Source organism: Pagrus major, chromosome 17 (assembly GCF_040436345.1).
Source record: "Pagrus major chromosome 17, Pma_NU_1.0".
NCBI lineage: Eukaryota > Metazoa > Chordata > Actinopteri > Spariformes > Sparidae > Pagrus > Pagrus major.
The window spans coordinates 22,443,127-22,459,479 of NC_133231.1; the positions used below are offsets into that span (position 1 = coordinate 22,443,127).

The 16,353-nt window shown below is 40.1% G+C and overlaps 3 protein-coding genes across 3 annotated transcripts; 1 reads left to right on the forward strand and 2 right to left on the reverse strand.

The window, feature by feature from the left end:
• Nucleotides 1-51: 51 nt before the first annotated feature.
• Nucleotides 52-6,271, reverse strand: rpa2 (replication protein A2). Its single transcript, XM_073484962.1, has 9 exons — nucleotides 6,028-6,271; nucleotides 5,729-5,823; nucleotides 5,358-5,459; nucleotides 4,203-4,316; nucleotides 3,617-3,691; nucleotides 3,122-3,238; nucleotides 2,646-2,777; nucleotides 1,639-1,733; nucleotides 52-558 (listed from the first exon to the last, which is right to left on the reverse strand). Exons 1-9 carry the CDS (start codon nucleotides 6,176-6,178, stop codon nucleotides 471-473), a joined length of 969 nt encoding a protein of 322 aa, XP_073341063.1. The 5' UTR covers nucleotides 6,179-6,271; the 3' UTR covers nucleotides 52-470.
• Nucleotides 6,272-7,417: 1,146 nt separating this feature from the next.
• smpdl3b (sphingomyelin phosphodiesterase acid like 3B) lies at nucleotides 7,418-10,358 on the forward strand. Its single transcript, XM_073484645.1, has 8 exons — nucleotides 7,418-7,485; nucleotides 7,585-7,798; nucleotides 8,085-8,182; nucleotides 8,288-8,431; nucleotides 8,591-8,760; nucleotides 9,040-9,217; nucleotides 9,701-9,834; nucleotides 9,996-10,358. The coding sequence occupies exons 1-8, from the start codon at nucleotides 7,425-7,427 to the stop codon at nucleotides 10,356-10,358; spliced, it is 1,362 nt and encodes a 453-aa protein (XP_073340746.1). The 5' UTR covers nucleotides 7,418-7,424.
• Nucleotides 10,359-11,027: 669 nt separating this feature from the next.
• On the reverse strand, nucleotides 11,028-14,123 carry mecr (mitochondrial trans-2-enoyl-CoA reductase). Its single transcript, XM_073484964.1, has 10 exons — nucleotides 13,818-14,123; nucleotides 13,252-13,349; nucleotides 12,998-13,129; nucleotides 12,757-12,900; nucleotides 12,101-12,203; nucleotides 11,834-11,936; nucleotides 11,659-11,732; nucleotides 11,520-11,580; nucleotides 11,368-11,440; nucleotides 11,028-11,287 (listed from the first exon to the last, which is right to left on the reverse strand). The coding sequence occupies exons 1-10, from the start codon at nucleotides 14,003-14,005 to the stop codon at nucleotides 11,124-11,126; spliced, it is 1,140 nt and encodes a 379-aa protein (XP_073341065.1). The 5' UTR covers nucleotides 14,006-14,123; the 3' UTR covers nucleotides 11,028-11,123.
• Nucleotides 14,124-16,353: the final 2,230 nt, after the last annotated feature.

Here is a 16,353-nt window from a genome sequence, read left to right on the forward strand (position 1 = left end):
TCTTGTATGAGTACGTTATGAAACTAAAGATATCCTGGTAGATGACCCCACTGTGTTTTGTATAATCTTTTAATGTTAGCAGACTTAAGATACAAAGAAAAAAATAAATTCACTAATTCCAAGTGTTTAAAATTACAAAATGCTTTACAAAAGAGGGGGTAGCGGATACAGAATAACAGTATTTACTGCTAACAACAGCTTCTTAAACAGCAACACCTTTGGGACTCGCAAAGCAGAAGTAAGATAATGAATAAAGGATGTGTGAACCAATGTTCTCACGACCCTGAACCATGTGCTTTTCAGTTAACATGAACCACAGTACCTAAAGATAGAAGGACTTAGGAGATTTTTCTCAGTCTTACGGAATTAACAAGGTCAGAAGAGTTTCCAGTTAGAAAACCTGTACTAATGATTTGTATCAGCTTAAATCCACAAAAGTAACTCCAAAGGTGCTTGGAAGGTGACGGTGTTTAATCATCATTGTCTGTAGATTTGTAGTGGTCTTCGTCGATGGTGGAAAAGATGTGACCTTCATTGCTTAGGAACTCCACTGCTTGCCTGTTAAGAGGACAAAGAGAAATATTAATAGTTAATTTAAAGCACTTATTACTAGACTTTTTATATAAACCTCAAGCAATGCAAATAACACTTTCAAACTTATTACACAGTCTGAGACTTCTGACACTTCTTTGACACATACACAACTGATATATTTGAGCAGCAGTTATTGGTCAATGGTGAGAAGATCAACTGCCAACTGTTTCTGATAATGATTCATGATGTTTCATTATAGTTATTATAAAACAACATAAACAGAAGGAATTATTACACCAAGCAAAAACTGGTTCCATGTAGATATGGGAACCTGGGACATGAAAAAATGTGAACCTATCCTTTGTTTTTGTCTAAACTTAAACTAACAGACATAAAATTAAAAGAGAAGAAAAAAAGAAATCAACAAAGGCTATTAATATAAAATCTTGGTCATATTAGACTTAATGCACATATTAAGAAGGTGCAGACTTGGGATATTTTTGATTGCTGGCCTCAAACAACCTGTGCTCATGTCAGCTTTAGTCTGAACAAAATAAAACACAGCTACAAGGTTCTTATCATTGACAGAAGAAAGTGGGACTTCCTGTTTAGTGTACAGTTTAACATAGTGTTCTGTTGAACATGAGGGCTAGTCATTCTGTAAACAAAGTGTTTGTTGCAAAATGTTCTTTAAGAAGTTAAATTCTGGGTTGAGGCAGCATGCAACAGATTATTTTAAACATATTAAGCTAAGAGTGAACACTTAGGATATCTGTGGTCAAGCCAGCTAAGGTTAACATTATGAGTCATAAGTAGAAGAGAAATTAAGCCTTAGATGACAATAACTTGGCTGAGTTCCTGTTTCTTCTTAAGCTGCACTGACAAATTATTTGAGACCACTTTGCAAATCACACATTTAGTGCCAATGAGTCATCTCAATGAAGTCACCCGATGATACCAATAATTCAATGTTCTGCTTTTCAGCTTGGGTGGGGGGGTTTCTGTGGTTGAACTATACTGTCCAAATTCACTAGAACAACCACAATGTAAATTTTGTTTTAAGAAAGGTTATTCTTTTAGGACTGGAGGCCAAATGTCTCTTACTTGATGACAGTCAGACTTATGCCACTGAGTCTCTGCTTCAGGTCTTGGATACTGATGCCCTGTGCGTCTGGGCAGCTTCTTATCAAACTCAGCACCTTGAGAGAGGAACAATGAAATATTAAAACATGCACACACTGTGTCAAACTGTAGATACAGAAGCATCCTTCAACGTGAGAAAATCTTTGTGAAACCATGACTACTTTCCCTGACTAAGCTATTTTTCCGTAATTCATATTCATAGAAAGGAGGGACAGGAAGTATGTGACTGTGGGTCATTTTTTGGTGCCTCTCTGTCTGGGCACATGTGAAAATAAAGCTTTTGGTTTGAAAGGTCACTGACCAGTGTTAGATCTAGTTTATGTTCTTGTCCACATTCATTTCTTAAAAGTTAAAAAGTCAGTGGTTGTAATATTATGGCTTTTTTTGTTTGTTTTAAGTTTTAAAACAGATTGCATTGCAAAGTAAATAAATTAAAGGGGAAATTCTGGTATTTTTAAACCTGGGCCTTACATTTACATGTTCGTATAAATTATTCATACTTATCAGTAGTTTTAGAACCTGTCCAGCTGATAGTACACAGCTGCAGTGTACTCCTTTGGGGCAACTCCGACCTTCAAAATTAAGTCCACTAAAAGTGTTTGTTTCGTCACTGACAGGCCGAGGTTGTTATTTTAAGTCTCTGATGTTATGGAGACGAATTCCTACGGAAAGATTCTTAAACAAATGTGATCCCTTTTGTAACCAGAAGGTCTCGTTCAAGGAGAAGTCTCACTCTAAAATCTTGCGCGTTGAGCGGTTACAGTTGTTGCCTCATCTAGATTGTCAAAATCAGTTAGTCGAGTCGGAGTTACCCCAAAGGATTACGCTGCGATTGCAGCTGTGTCGTGGCTGCCAATATGAATCATGCACACAGCCAAACATGTAAATATAGAGCCCAGGTTTTAAAATCCCAGAATTCCCCTTTTCCATAAAATTGTATTTATTAATCTTAGAATATTTTGGCTCACCTGATTCTGGTTTGCGCTTAACCCATTGTTTGTCATGTCGTTAGCTCCTTCATAGCTCCCTCCCTTGTTATCCATGCCCGACCGCGACATGGCGGTGTCGTTACTGCTCATTCTTCCCCCAACACCACCAGACTGAAAGAGAAACAAAACTGTTTTGACACATTTACTGGTAATGGCACACAGTACATCCTCGAACGTAAGTACTTAGAAATGTGACTACAGCATCTTCTGTAATGGGAACATAACAGTGTCACATGTAGAAACCAGCTACAGTGTAGTCTTCTCAGAAAGGAGTTGACTGACATAATGTTAAGAATGTTCACATTGATGTGGTGATGCCAGTTTGTCAGTATCTTCCAAGTGATGGCGTGTATACAAACTAAAATGAGGCATTCTTTTGTCACATACATCAGAGCTAGTAGCAAACTTGATTTCCGTGCACAAAGGCTGCTGAGGTTAACGCCAATATTTCTCACCGTGCTCTGAGGTTTGCCGAGTGCCATGTGTGCTTGGACAACCTCCAGCATGTGTGAGGTAATTTCATTCATGTCCTCCAAGGGCCTGACGCTGAACGCCACAACAGATCTGTGGTTCTGAGACAGAAAGACAAATAACCCAGGCACTTAAGTCAGTCTGATACTGCTGAAAGCACAGAGGAACTTCAGGGGTGAGACTTCTCCAAAAAACCTCCTCATACTGTATTACGTGTATTTCCAGAAACAAAACAAAAACTATGTTGGTCAGTGTCAAATGGAACAAGTAATTTTCAGACAAATGGCATGTCAAATCATATGTGCTATAAAACTGAAGAACACCTTCAAAACTCAAAACATTTAGAGTACAACATGATTTATCATTGTATCTACCAGCAACTTCAATTTCACATGGTCATGCAACCTTGCCAAGATCATAGTGCTAAACTTCTATTTGTTTCTGGGTAGTGTGGAGAGGATTTTAGAACAGTAACTCACCTGAAAGGAGCGCAGATTGCCAGAAACTTTGACGTATGTGCCTGGAGGCAGGACGGTGCTGTCCACACCGGGGTCCTATACAAACCAAAACAACAGTGTCACCAAATAAAGATATGCCTTTGCTTCTGAAAAGGAATAAGATCAGATACTTTAAGACTTTTACTCAAATACTATTCGTATGGGTGACTTTCACTTTTACCAAAGTATTGTTTTACCATGATGTCTATTAAAGTATGACTTTTGGGTACTTTATACAACACTGCCTTGTGCGCTGCTGTCTGTCATAACTATTGCATCCAATGATCTATGATGATGTGTTAACTGCCTACCGCAGAGAAAAAAAAGATTAACAGGTTTATAATAAAGATGAGGGTGAGAAGTGATATTCTTTGTCAACCAGAAATTATGGTCAGGAGTCCAACCTTTAAATGGCTTAGGAGCCTCATTTTAACAGAAAAACCACAAACAGGTTTGATTTATCACATGTTTGTATTTTAACACTTCTTCTCTCACTTGTGACTGAGATGAATACAACAGCGCACTATATAGAGATTGTTTGTGTAATGGTAAAATCACATTCACTGACCTCTGTGTCTACCCACTGCTTCACATCCATGGGAGCACCTGTCATGTCATCGACCTTGTACTGGATGTTGGTCATGGATTTGTCTGTGCTCCTGATGACACCCACAATGGTAACCTATGACACAAAACATGAAGTGTTATCCAACAGTGAACTCAAGGAAATTAAAACATTCTTAATAAAAGGGTGTCAAATGTGCTGCAGTGTATCATGTCTTGAGTTACTACATGTGGCATCAAACAATTAATATCTTTCATTTTCTTCAGAAAAAATAGTCAATCAATGCAGGTTGTGGTTTTTTGGGGCAATTTTCTTCTTATTCCCACAATACCCAAATGTCATTTTTCATTGTGGTCTTTGTCGCTGTTAACACCCTGTTGAGCAACTTGAAAGTACTCATGTATGTAGGCCTGACAGAGAGAAACTTCACTGGGAGGTTGTAACTTGCACAAAAGCTCAAAAAAAGTCCCTTATAGATTATGCCCAATTTAGTGCTGTAACGAGCAGTTGATTAATTAAACCACAGAAATCTAATCCGAAAACTAGGAATGCTCCTAACAATGTTTTTCATCATTGATTAATCTGATTATTTTCATGATAGCACAGCAAATGCCAAGATTATGTATTCAAATTGTATTTTTATCCAGTCTACATTCCAAAACTACGACATATTCTGTACCATCAAGGGAAAAAAACTAATAAACCCTCACATTTGAGAAACTAAAACTTTTATATGTTGGCGTTTTAGCTTGTGAAATTACTGCAATGGTCACGGGCGTAGGAAACATTTCAAATGTGGTTGGGACAATTTGATCAGAGGTTTCGGAGTTCTCCCCGAGACTTTTTGTGTATTTGGCATATCATGTATTCTGGTGCATTTTAACAGGTGTTTTTTCCTCAAACAATCATGACAGCAGATCATAGCTTTCAAATTGGAATTTTTGTGCCTTTTTCTTTTTGATTATAGTTGTAAATTGAACATCGTTGGGTTTAAGACAAAACAGGCAACTTGAAAGACATCATCAGGGAAGTTGTGATTAGTGTCCTTCACCACTTTCTAACATATTTTCTGTCATGCCCCCTGAAGAAGCCAAAAAATATGTATAGATCAACTGAGTTATTTTCAGGTGTCTGCCACCTCATTTTGCTTCAGCTTACCTGGGCAACTTCCACATCTCCTACTTTGAAGGCCTCATCAGCCTGGGAGGCAGACATCATCTGTGACACTGTGCAGGGGATAATCTGATTGGCACGGGCCCTCTGCAAAACAAAGACACACACACAGGTTGACTGCTGTGCCTTACCAACTGTCTGCCTGTATATTTAAGTGACGTTAATCATAAATATCTGCACACATGTGTGAATAGGGAGGAGGGAATAAGATGATCACAGTTTGGTAAACCTAATATATTTAAATGAGAGTGCACTTGTAAGGAATATGTGGTTTGACTTATGTTTAACTGTTTTATTGCTTAACATCTGCTTTAGGTTTCCAGTGGTTTATAAATAAATCAGACTTCAGTACAAACCCCTTTCTTCTCTCCTCCCTGGGATAAGGACGGTGATGCAAACCCTCCAGGAGACTGAGTGTAACCTCCAACCGTGCTCGACTCACTGTACCCTCCTGAAACGCAAAATGGCAGTGACAGCTGCGATGAGGAGACGCTTATCCTCCATGCAAACCACTTAACAACACACATTTTCACCAACTGACGGTCACATCAGAGACACAACAACAGAGAGGCAAGAAGTCAAGCTAACGTTAGCAACAAGTCAACACGCTGACCCGACAACTTTATGAACACGACAGTGTGAATGTTAAACTCACCCTGATTCCACATGTTGGCACCTTGTTGATGAGTTAGTAAAATAAAGTGTGAAACGTAAATGACACCGCGGGACAGGGACAACAGCCGCGAGTTGTATTGTACGCTTCTTCCTTGTGTAGTCTCGCGCGCTAAACTCAATGTACGACGCATGCGCGTAGCAGAAGTCCCGCGAAAGCTACACAGAGGGTTTCACGACTTTTAAGCCCTAAATTTCGCTTGTCAGGCAGTCCGTGCCCTCTTGTCGCTACACTTAGCGACTCAAACTCACAACGATGGTCATATGCATATACGTTGTCTTCAACTGACCCAAAATGTAGGCTCGTAAAGCTTATTAGGGGCGGATCACGGAGAAAGAGAAATAGTGCCTGAAAGGCCTTGATCAGGGCGTAAAGCAGAGCAACAACCCCAGCCTTTGCTGCCTTCAAATCCTGTTGGAAACATTAGGCGCACAGATGTCCCACTATGCTGCATTCACGGCAGCTGTTGTGTAAACGTTATGATTAAGTCGTTATCCTCACAGACCCAATGTCTCAAATAGCAAAAGGCATATGAATGAATGTATATTTATAAAATAACCGCAGGTACAATCCTCAATCTTAAACAATTTGGGAATGATTAAAATGTCCACCTAAGTCCCACTTTTTTAATGTTGTGTTGCTTGATTGACATCTTACTGTCACAATTCAACTGTAAGGAAAAGACAAATGCTTCCTGTAGCAATTTTAAAGAAATCAATTCTCTACAGTTCTTCTACAGGAAGTACGAGCCTCACTCGAAGGCAGCATACGCAACTGTTCTGCCTTTTTATATTCAAAGATATTTTACATTAAAATGTATTGGAAACATTTACACACCAAGTGAACTGTAAAAGTAGGTTAAACTAATTTTATATTTAATCTACGTAGGAAAAAAAATTATGGAGGGATCTGGCACTCGAGTACCCGGAATGATGATGCCTTTTTTGGCAATATCAAATCTGTCGCCTATAAATAGCCTACACATTGTCTATTACACTGTTGCTGTCTCTGTTTTAAATCTTTCCACATGATACAGAGTTGTTTTGCCACCGCCTGTTTACTCTACAGTACTTGTGTTTTGGGCCTGCTGCCAAAACTCTGTTAATACAGCGTTTACTTCTTCTTTTAATTAAAGATATTGTAGGATTGGACTTCTCTATTATGTGTAGCACATGTTAGGCTATCAAAGGTAGGCTGTCAATCATTGTTTAATATTTGAAATTTGAACAATAGAGGAAACTTGCAGAGAAACGGGCCACCTCCAGGTCAAAGACGCGTCATGAAAAGCTGTATCTTATCTCGCTTTGCCCTTTATAGACTTACCTCTCAAACCTGGACCTGACTTCTGTCGGATGTTTCTTTTCTTCAAAGACCTCGACATGTTCACGCTCAGGCTGATACTCTCTTATCTGCTTTTCAAAGAGGTTCCTGCGCTGTCAGGTAAGAATTCAAAATACCATATTGTTGTGTACAACTTTACGAAATGTCTCTTAAAGAACTCCTTTCCGTGCGTAATTACGCATCGTTTTTTTTATCCAGGGAGCTTCTGGCACATCACGGATCAGCACTGGGACCCGACATACAAACTGACAGATAATGCTGAACTTGTGTGCGCGTCAAGCGGTAAACGACCTGCAGCCAATGCGGGGAAGTTTGGAGACTATGTTTGTGACTCGCCGTGGCACCTAATAAACTCCTCTGTGTATGCCATGAAGGATATTCTGCCAGATCCGGACTTCATCGTATGGACAGGGTATGTGCTTTAGGCTGACTGTAAATTTTTTGTGAACCATGCTGGCTTTTTGAGTCCCAAGTCCATCATCAGAGAGACAAATGCTTGCTTCATAATCATTGTTTTAATGTTTTTTTAAAAAGAGATATCATGCGTTAGGGACACAGCTTGGAACTAATTGTCCCACTGAGATGACACCGCCTGTAACTATACTCTTACTCTACCTTAGTGAGCCCTCTCTAACTGTGGGGCCCAAGAAATCATCACTTCCCCCCCAATTTGTTTTGCTATTTGTTTTGCTTCTCAGAGATGACACACCACATGTGCCCAATGAGGATCTGGGAGAAGAAGCAGTGCTCAACATTATCAGCAACCTCACCCACATTCTAAACCAGGTTTTCCCAAGTAAGCGGAGGAAAGAACATTGGAGATTTTGTATCCGCTGTATTGTTGTAGCGTGGATTAATTCATATTAATGAAAGAAATCTTTACATTCCCTGCCTTCCTTAGACATTAAAGTGTACTCTGCCCTCGGCAACCATGACTACCATCCTAAGAGTCAGCTTCCTGCAGCCCCAAACTACATGTATGACCGGATAGCAGTAATGTGGCAGGACTGGCTGGATCCAGAGTCCCAAAAAACATTTAAAAAAGGTGAACAGAGCCTCCTGTGATACTTTCAGATTCATTCTTTTGATATCAACACAATTTCTTTCCTAAGTATCAGTAAATCACCCTGTGACACAAATTGCTTATAATACACAAATTATTCATTTGTCTCATAAATGTTCTGCAACTGTATTCTTTCCATAGGTGGATATTACACAGAAAAGCTGCTGAATCGAACAGGCTTCAGGATGCTTGTGCTCAACACAAATCTCTACTATGACCAGAACAAACTTACCCAGAATATGGAAGACCCAGCGGATCAGTTTAGCTGGGCGGACCAGGTTCTTACAGAGGCTGCCAACAACAAAGAAAAGGCAAAGCGTCTTGTCTTCTTTTTAAATTTGCTGTCATGTTTAAACTGCAAGCTACAGGGGAATGAGTGCAAGAATAAATACCTCATTCCTCTTTTTAACACTGGTTACCAGGGTAAACAGGAAGAATACTTTCAGTTTACATTCCCAGTATTAGTAATTATTTCATGGAAAACTTTTACAACCAGGCAGTCTCTGACCCTTGGCAGCGTTTTTCAACCCGAATTAACCCATGCCTTGCAAACACGTGAGTTGCTAACTCTGCAATGGTTTCCCCACCAGGTGTACATCATCGGCCATGTTCCTCCAGGTGTCTTTGAGAAGAAGAGAAGTAAACCGTGGTTTACGCCTACATTCAACAAGCGATACATGGATTTAATTCAGAAGCATCATTCAGTCATACTTGGACAGTTCTTTGGCCATCATCACACCGATAGCTTCAGAATGTTCTACAACTCAGGTGAGGCCGGACTGTTGTGATACTACAGCTGTTACTAAAGCTTGGTGACTTGATGATTACTTAATTTATTTTTATTTTTCAAACTCTGGACTGTGATGTGCAGTGATGCTTAAACTGACTGTCCCAGGTGTCTACAGTTATCAGACACTTTAATGTTTTTAAGACCTTTTCAAGGTAACTTTTAGCCAAATTTAATATATAATTTTCTCATTCAAGCCTTGTGTAAAGGAGAGCAGTTTATATGTGGTCCCGTGCGGAGGTTTAAACATTTGTAACATCAGAAATGTGGAATGTCAAACTGAAGAGCTTGACTCATTTTGAAAAAAATAAATTAAACTATTAAGGCCTAATATTTATAAAACTGAACTCTTTTCAGACATTTTCAGACTTTTAAAGGACCTGCTGATGCCCTGTGTCCTGTCTTATCTATTATTACCTTCGACACATGATACTTTGATAATTTAGAAGTGATGTTTTCCACAGGCTCTCCTATCAGTACAATGTTCCTCAGCCCAGGTGTCACACCGTGGAAAACAACACTTCCTGGAGTTGATGATGGAGCCAACAACCCTGGGATCCGTGTCTTTGAATATGACACCCAAACCCTCCTGGTCAAAGTAAGTCAAGGCCAATTTGTTTACTTTCGATTAAGATATGTTCATGAGCCTTTCTATGCTGCAATATGTGGTCTATTCTGATGTGACACTCTCACAGAAGCGCTTAACACTTTTATTGCTCTAGTTTCTGTTTTCTAAACCACATGCTTGAACACACTCAGGATGTGGTCACCTATTACCTGAACCTCACTCACGCTAACGCAGCTCGCGGACGCTGGGAGAAGGAGTATCGCCTCACAGAGAGCTTCAGAGTACCAGACGCCTCCCCAGCCTCCATGCATCAGGTTCTGGAGCGCATTGCTAAAGATGGCTGCTACCTACAGAAGTACTATGACTTTAACTCTGTCAGCTATGACCTGAAGGAGTGTGATGGTGACTGCCGTGTTGACCACGTGTGTGCAGCCAGAGAGGTAGACTTTGACGAGTATAAAGAGTGTCTGGTAAGAGAAGGGGCAGCTGCCATTTCCGGTGGGTTGCTGCCTGTCCTCTCTGTGGCTGTAAGTCTGGTGCTGGCCAATCGGTAATGATCATCTGATCGCAAAAAATTAAATTCAACATCACAAGCATTGTGGTAATGTAAATATTTTTTTTTAAATGACAATATTTCACAGTCACGTTTTAAATTATATGACATCCATGATTTAAGTGAGTCACGCACTAGATGTACTTAAGCAGGGAAAAAAGCAACCTTTGGCTTCAGCAATCTGATTGGTGCGGCCTCTTTAACGTGGTTTATTGGTACTGGTTGAATATCTCATTTCCAGTCATTAGAGAAACTGTGTGGTAATCATGTGGCTCAAGAGAAAAAAGTATGTGTTATTCAAATGTGATGTTCTGGGTCAAATTCAGACTTTTGTTAAATGTTTCTCTCCCTGAAGCTTTCCTTTCTGTTCTACTGTATCTATGTAATAAAACCGGAAATGTCTCAAACAGTCGTTTATTAGCAGAATGCTTTTTTAACAGCAAGCATAAATGCCCTGTGAGTACCAGTATTATCGCAACAGTAAATCTGCTGATTAACATCGATTGCACTTAAATGCCCATATAACTTAATAGGAACAATTCAAGCTGTTACTAAACATATCAGATAAATCTGCATTATCTGGGTTCTAAATTACTTCCAGCACATCATATGGCTATATTAAGATTTAATGAGTCTTTAACTACTGTCAGTAAACCCATAACTCATAACGTGACACATACTGGACTTTGAGCCAGCGGTGGAGACACATTTATTAAAGTTTGTACACTTGGGTCATGACAGTTTAGTGATTAGTCGATGAGTGCGTTCACATGATCAGGACCTGTTTAGCTGACGTGAAAGGCTGCATGGCTGCGTCCAGAGCTTTGCTGTAGTCTTGAAGGCCCACTTCGGTGCAGGCGGGAGCTGTCAGCTTCCCCTGCTTGATGAGGTTGCACAGCTCATCCAGCATTCCTCTAAATGCCCTTCCATCTAAGGAGAAAGTCTCATTAAATTCATAATGAAAGACTTATGTGGGTCTCTTGATGTATTATAAGTCCATGCTGACTCACCGTTTGAGTGATCTTTCTTCCACTGTGTGACCCAAAATCCCCGAACCTTCACGTCCTTGAAAATGAGAGCGCTCTGGAGAGAACAAGTTTATTAAGTGTGTAAAGAGAAAAGCTGTCTCTGAGAAATGTTAAATTAGGAGGTTTCATCTCACCACAGGGACAGTAACTGGCTGTTTGGCCATCCCTCCATATGTCACCATAGACCCTCCAAACCTGGAAGACGTGGGAATGTGCTATTTCAGTATCAGATTTCTCTTCAGTGTCAGATATTGGATCATTCAGTATCCTTACTGTAGATGACGGAGCAGTTCTGTTGCACTCTTGCCTCCAACTCCATTCAATGCTAGTTTAGGCTTTGGACAAATCTTTTTTTTGAAAGAAAAAAAGAGGCATAGTCATATTGGGATTCTTCTTATTCATTAAAGCCACATGACCATATCTCTTAACCGGTATGAGACCCACAGACCTTGAACAGTTCCTTAATCTCAGGTCGCCGCAGTGCCTCTTCTTTAATCACGTGAGTTGCTCCGATGGCCTTCAGCCTATCACTGAGCTGTGTGAACTCTGGCCTTTGAAAAGAAAACACAATGAAGAAGTTCATTACAGTCATAAATTCTTGCACACAAAACTCTCTCCCTCTGTTACTTTTAGAAAAAAAAGAGCCAACTGTTACAAGTTTAGTCTTTTTATTCTAAGTCAGTTATTTACCCACAATACCCATTGAAGGGTTCACCTGTCTCTGACGACGTTGATACTGTTTATTCCCCTGGCAGCAGCAATCTGTATAACAGCCTGCCCAACTCCACTGTTGGCTGCATTCTGGATCACAGTATCACCTGCAAGGACAGCAGATGGAGGGAAACTGTCACATGATGGCCAAGATTACTGCACAGAAGGTCATGTTAGTAGAGATAACTTAGGCAGGAATACTGGGTCCTTTAATCTGCATTTAGATATTTATTTTATTGGCACTTTAATTGGGTGTGTTGTCATTGCGCATTTTAGCTTGTATGGTTCTGTTGATAAGTGCAAGTTCACGCCATAAACCTGACAAAGGCGGTGGCTTTAATTTTATTGACCGAAGTAAAGGCTTCTTCTGTAAGTCACATATGTTTTGTGTTTGTAAGTGGTCATTTGAAACATACCTGCTAAAAAAACCTTTCTAGTCTTATAAAATATTGTTTGTTACATCATTACTGAAAGATTCTGCAACTAGGGGGGGTGATGGTTTCATCAGTCTGTTGACTCAAAAAGCAATTTAACCAATATTTCCTGTCTAAAGAGGAAAAAAGGGACTCCTTCCTTGTCTCCTCCTGTATGTGTAATCCAGGGGTTTGGAGTTCTGGGAAAGGAAACTAATGTTATGACCCTGTGTGTGGAAATTATTACCTGGCTTGAGATCCTCAAAGTCAGAGAGCATCCTGAGGGCAGTGCAGGGATTCACCCCCAGTGTGGCAGCAGACAACAAGGGAATGTCATTCGGCAGCGAGATGACATCGTTCTCAGCTAGCACTGCCTCTGTCCTCCATGTCCCTGCTCACACAAAAGGCACAAACTTGATAAGATCTCATGTTGAGAGAAACAAATATGACCCTGTGGACTGATTTGTGTGATTCAAGCTGTAGTTTACCTAGACCAGCATCTTTTGGGATGACCCAGTCTCCTGTTTTGAGGGACTTCACCTGGCTGCCCAACTCGACAACCTGAGCAACTCCCTCGTTGCCCCCAACAGCTGGGAGGTCAGGCAGGAGAGCATAAGTACCTGAAAAAACACTGTCAGATAAACAACTGATCTTCATGCCTTACAGAAAAAATAAATACTATGTTGGTTTTCTTGGCTATCTTTGCTCCTGTTGATTTGTGGTGTGGAGGTGACTAACACACCTTGAATCATGTTGATGTCAGATGGGTTGATTGGAGCTGCCAGCATTTTAACCAGGACGTCGTTTGCACCCAGGGGGGGCAGATCTACATTCTCCAACCTGGCAACCAGAAAAACAAATGTGGAAGTTAACTCCTCATAATTGAGGTTGCTTGGCAGTGAACCAAACACAGGCTACATTTGGAAAACCAACCAAATAGTCTACAATCTTGATACCTTTTCGCATATAATAAATACACAACTCATTGCTGCCTCTTGTGGCCGTTGGGGGGCAGTAATGAGCCAATTACGGCGTGGCGCATCAAAATAAGGCGACGAAGAAGAAAAAAAACTTAATCGTCAAGCAATAAAAAGGTGAGTTTCATGCTTAATACGTTTTTTATCAAACTGCCTCTTTTAGTTTTACAAGAAAAGAAAGACTTCAAGAGTAAGGACTAAGCGGTTGGGTTGGCAAACGTAGGTCCGGCTAACCTCCTTTAAAGATTAGCCTCTTCTCTTAGCTGTTCACGTTGAGACAGTACAGGAATAACACGACACGCTTCATGTTTATTTAGTCAGGGACTCTTACTGGACGACTTGAGAGGGGTCTCCGTGTTTTCTGAACCGAAGAGCTGTGCATGTCTGCGCTCGAAGTCCAGCTGAATGGCTGAAGAGAGCAACATTAGCATTAGCCCTACGTTTTAAAATGGAAGCGACTAAGCTCCTTCCGCGGACCGTCTGGCCTCTTAAACAGACTGTGTGGAGTGGCAGCCACATCGCGACACCGGACCGGACTTCAAATTGTAAAAACAACAACGCTACTCGATGATATTTGTCATTTGAAGTGACAGTTGTGATAGCATTCCTCCTTCTGTGCGGCCATGTTGGATTTACCCATGAGGTTGTGTCATTGAGACATAAACAGAGAATAGCGCCCCCGGCGGATGGATACAGGTGTCGTGCCAGTGTAGGTGTCCCCGACAGAAACTGTTTCCCCTGGCCGCGGGAGCGCGCATTCATTCAGCGGAGGCGGAAACAGCGCTGCGCTTGCTTTCACCCAAGTAAATTAAAACTAACAACAATTGCATTGTTGAACAAGTTTCTTCTCTTCTAGCCAAAGATATGGGGGGGAGACATATTATTTCAGACTGTCAGCCTGTCTGCCAGAATTTGTATCCCCCCCTCAAAATGGACAGATGAAGCCTGACCTTTGAATGATTTATTTTATGTGTACTTCAGATACTACTCTATAACCTCTGTGATTATGAACAAGTTTCTTCTCTTCTAGCCAAAGATATGGGGGGATACAAATTCTGGCAGACAGGTTGTTAGTCTGAAATAATATGTCTCCCCCCCATATCTTTGGCTAGAAGAGAAGAAACTTGTTCATAATCACAGAGGTTATAGAGTAGTATCTGAAGTAGGCTACACATAAAATAAATCATTTGATGGTCAGGCTTCATCTGTCCATTTTGAGGGGGGAAACATATTATTTCACACTGTTAACCTGTCTGCCAGAGTTTGTATCCCCCATATCTTTGGCTAGAAGAGAGGAAACTTGTTCATAATCACAGAGGTTATAGAGTAGTATCTGAAGTACACATAAAATAAATCATTCAAAGGTCAGGCTTCATCTGTCCATTTTGAGGGGGGGATACAAATTCTGGCAGACAGGTTGTTAGTCTGAAATAATATGTTTCCCCCACATATCTTTGGCTAGAGGGGAGAGGAAACTTGTTCATAATCACAGAGGTTATAGAGTAGTATCTGAAGTACACATAAAATAAATCATTCAAAGGTCAGGCTTCATCTGTCCATTATAGTACATTTCGAGTGAAGTAGATTTAATAGACGTAATTGAAGCCAGAAAACAACCACAGTGATCTTGATTTTGGATATCGACGTTTATTTAGTTCGACAAATTCCATACCAGGACTTGAATTACAGCGTGTTATATGTCAGTCACATGAGGAAATTATTGAAATTATTATATAGTATGTAGTACAACGTTACGACGTACAAGAGAATAAAAGCATTTATTTTGATGGGTGGGCCATGTTGCAAAACCTCGTAGATAATTACGACACCAGAACGTTGAATTAAACAATGCAATTGTTGTTAGTTTTAATTCACTTGGGTGAAAGCAAGCGCAGCGCTGTTTCCGCCTTCGCTGAATGAATGCGCGCTCCCGCGGCCAGGGGAAACAGTTTCTGTCGGGGACACCTACGTTGACACGACACCTGAACTCGCTGCCTTTAGCTGTGACCATGGTGCTGTATACAACTAAAGATCAGCATCAGGGATATTTTAGTGTTTCACTTGATTGTTTATTCTGTGTATTTAGGGATACAAATTTTAAGTAATTGTTTTTAATCGATAGTCGGCTGCCTTAACAATCGATTAATCATTAATAACGTGAAATATGTTGAACATTTTTCCTTAACAAAACTGTTTTAACCACTGACATGATCAATGTTTGATGTGAAATCAGAGTAGGATACATTAGGAGCTAAAAGAACAAAAGTTATTGAATTTTAAATGAAAAAACAGAAAATAATGACTTCATTTTAATCACGAAGCTCCCGTCGGTCACTGTTCAAATACTGGCAACAAAATCCAACCAATACTGAAGTGACTAAATGGCTAAAATGTGATATCAGTTTGTGTAAAATGTCTTTTTGGATTTTTTAAATTACAAGTGACTTCTCATACCAGTATTTTGTGTTTTATTTGGATATATTTGAAAAACAAGTATCTATAATCTGGTATTGTAAGATACTCTTTGATGTATTGTGCCCATCTCTTAAGACATTTTTAATCGGTTAAATTCTTAACGGCGATTAATCGATTAAATCAATCAAACAATCATTAACATCCCTACATTTATTGCATATCCATGCACACGCATATATGCACCCATTCTGAGAGGTTTACTTTGGGTTTCACAGGGTAACAAGGCAGAGAAAAGAGGAATTGATTGTCTGTTTGGTATTTCACTTCATGTAGCCTCGCATACTATTTTGAAAGCTTGTGAACTTCTTTGTTTCTCATTCACACCAACTTTATTTCTTAGTCCTACACAAAGCATGACCATACATGTCCTTACACATACTGTACTTCCGCTT

What these genes read in the sequence shown, in the direction of transcription:
- smpdl3b (XM_073484645.1), top strand. Translation starts at nt 7,425, where the DNA reads ATGTTCACGCTCAGGCTGATACTCTCTTATCTGCTTTTCAAAGAGGTT. An exon ending in AGAGGTTCCTGCGCTGTCAG is followed by an intron (nt 7,486 to 7,584) that starts GTAAGAATTCAA and finishes TTTTTTATCCAG; the next exon opens with GGAGCTTCTGGCACATCACG. An exon ending in CTGCCAACAACAAAGAAAAG is followed by an intron (nt 8,761 to 9,039) that starts GCAAAGCGTCTT and finishes TTTCCCCACCAG; the next exon opens with GTGTACATCATCGGCCATGT.
- mecr (XM_073484964.1), bottom strand. Translation starts at nt 14,005, where the DNA reads ATGTGGCTGCCACTCCACACAGTCTGTTTAAGAGGCCAGACGGTCCGC. An exon ending in TGACATCAACATGATTCAAG is followed by an intron (nt 13,130 to 13,251) that starts GTGTGTTAGTCA and finishes GTGTTTTTTCAG; the next exon opens with GTACTTATGCTCTCCTGCCT. An exon ending in GAACTGCTCCGTCATCTACA is followed by an intron (nt 11,581 to 11,658) that starts GTAAGGATACTG and finishes CACGTCTTCCAG; the next exon opens with GTTTGGAGGGTCTATGGTGA.
- rpa2 (XM_073484962.1), bottom strand. Translation starts at nt 6,178, where the DNA reads ATGCGTCGTACATTGAGTTTAGCGCGCGAGACTACACAAGGAAGAAGC. An exon ending in TCGGCAAACCTCAGAGCACG is followed by an intron (nt 2,778 to 3,121) that starts GTGAGAAATATT and finishes TTTCTCTTTCAG; the next exon opens with TCTGGTGGTGTTGGGGGAAG. An exon ending in TAAGCGCAAACCAGAATCAG is followed by an intron (nt 1,734 to 2,645) that starts GTGAGCCAAAAT and finishes TCCTCTCTCAAG; the next exon opens with GTGCTGAGTTTGATAAGAAG.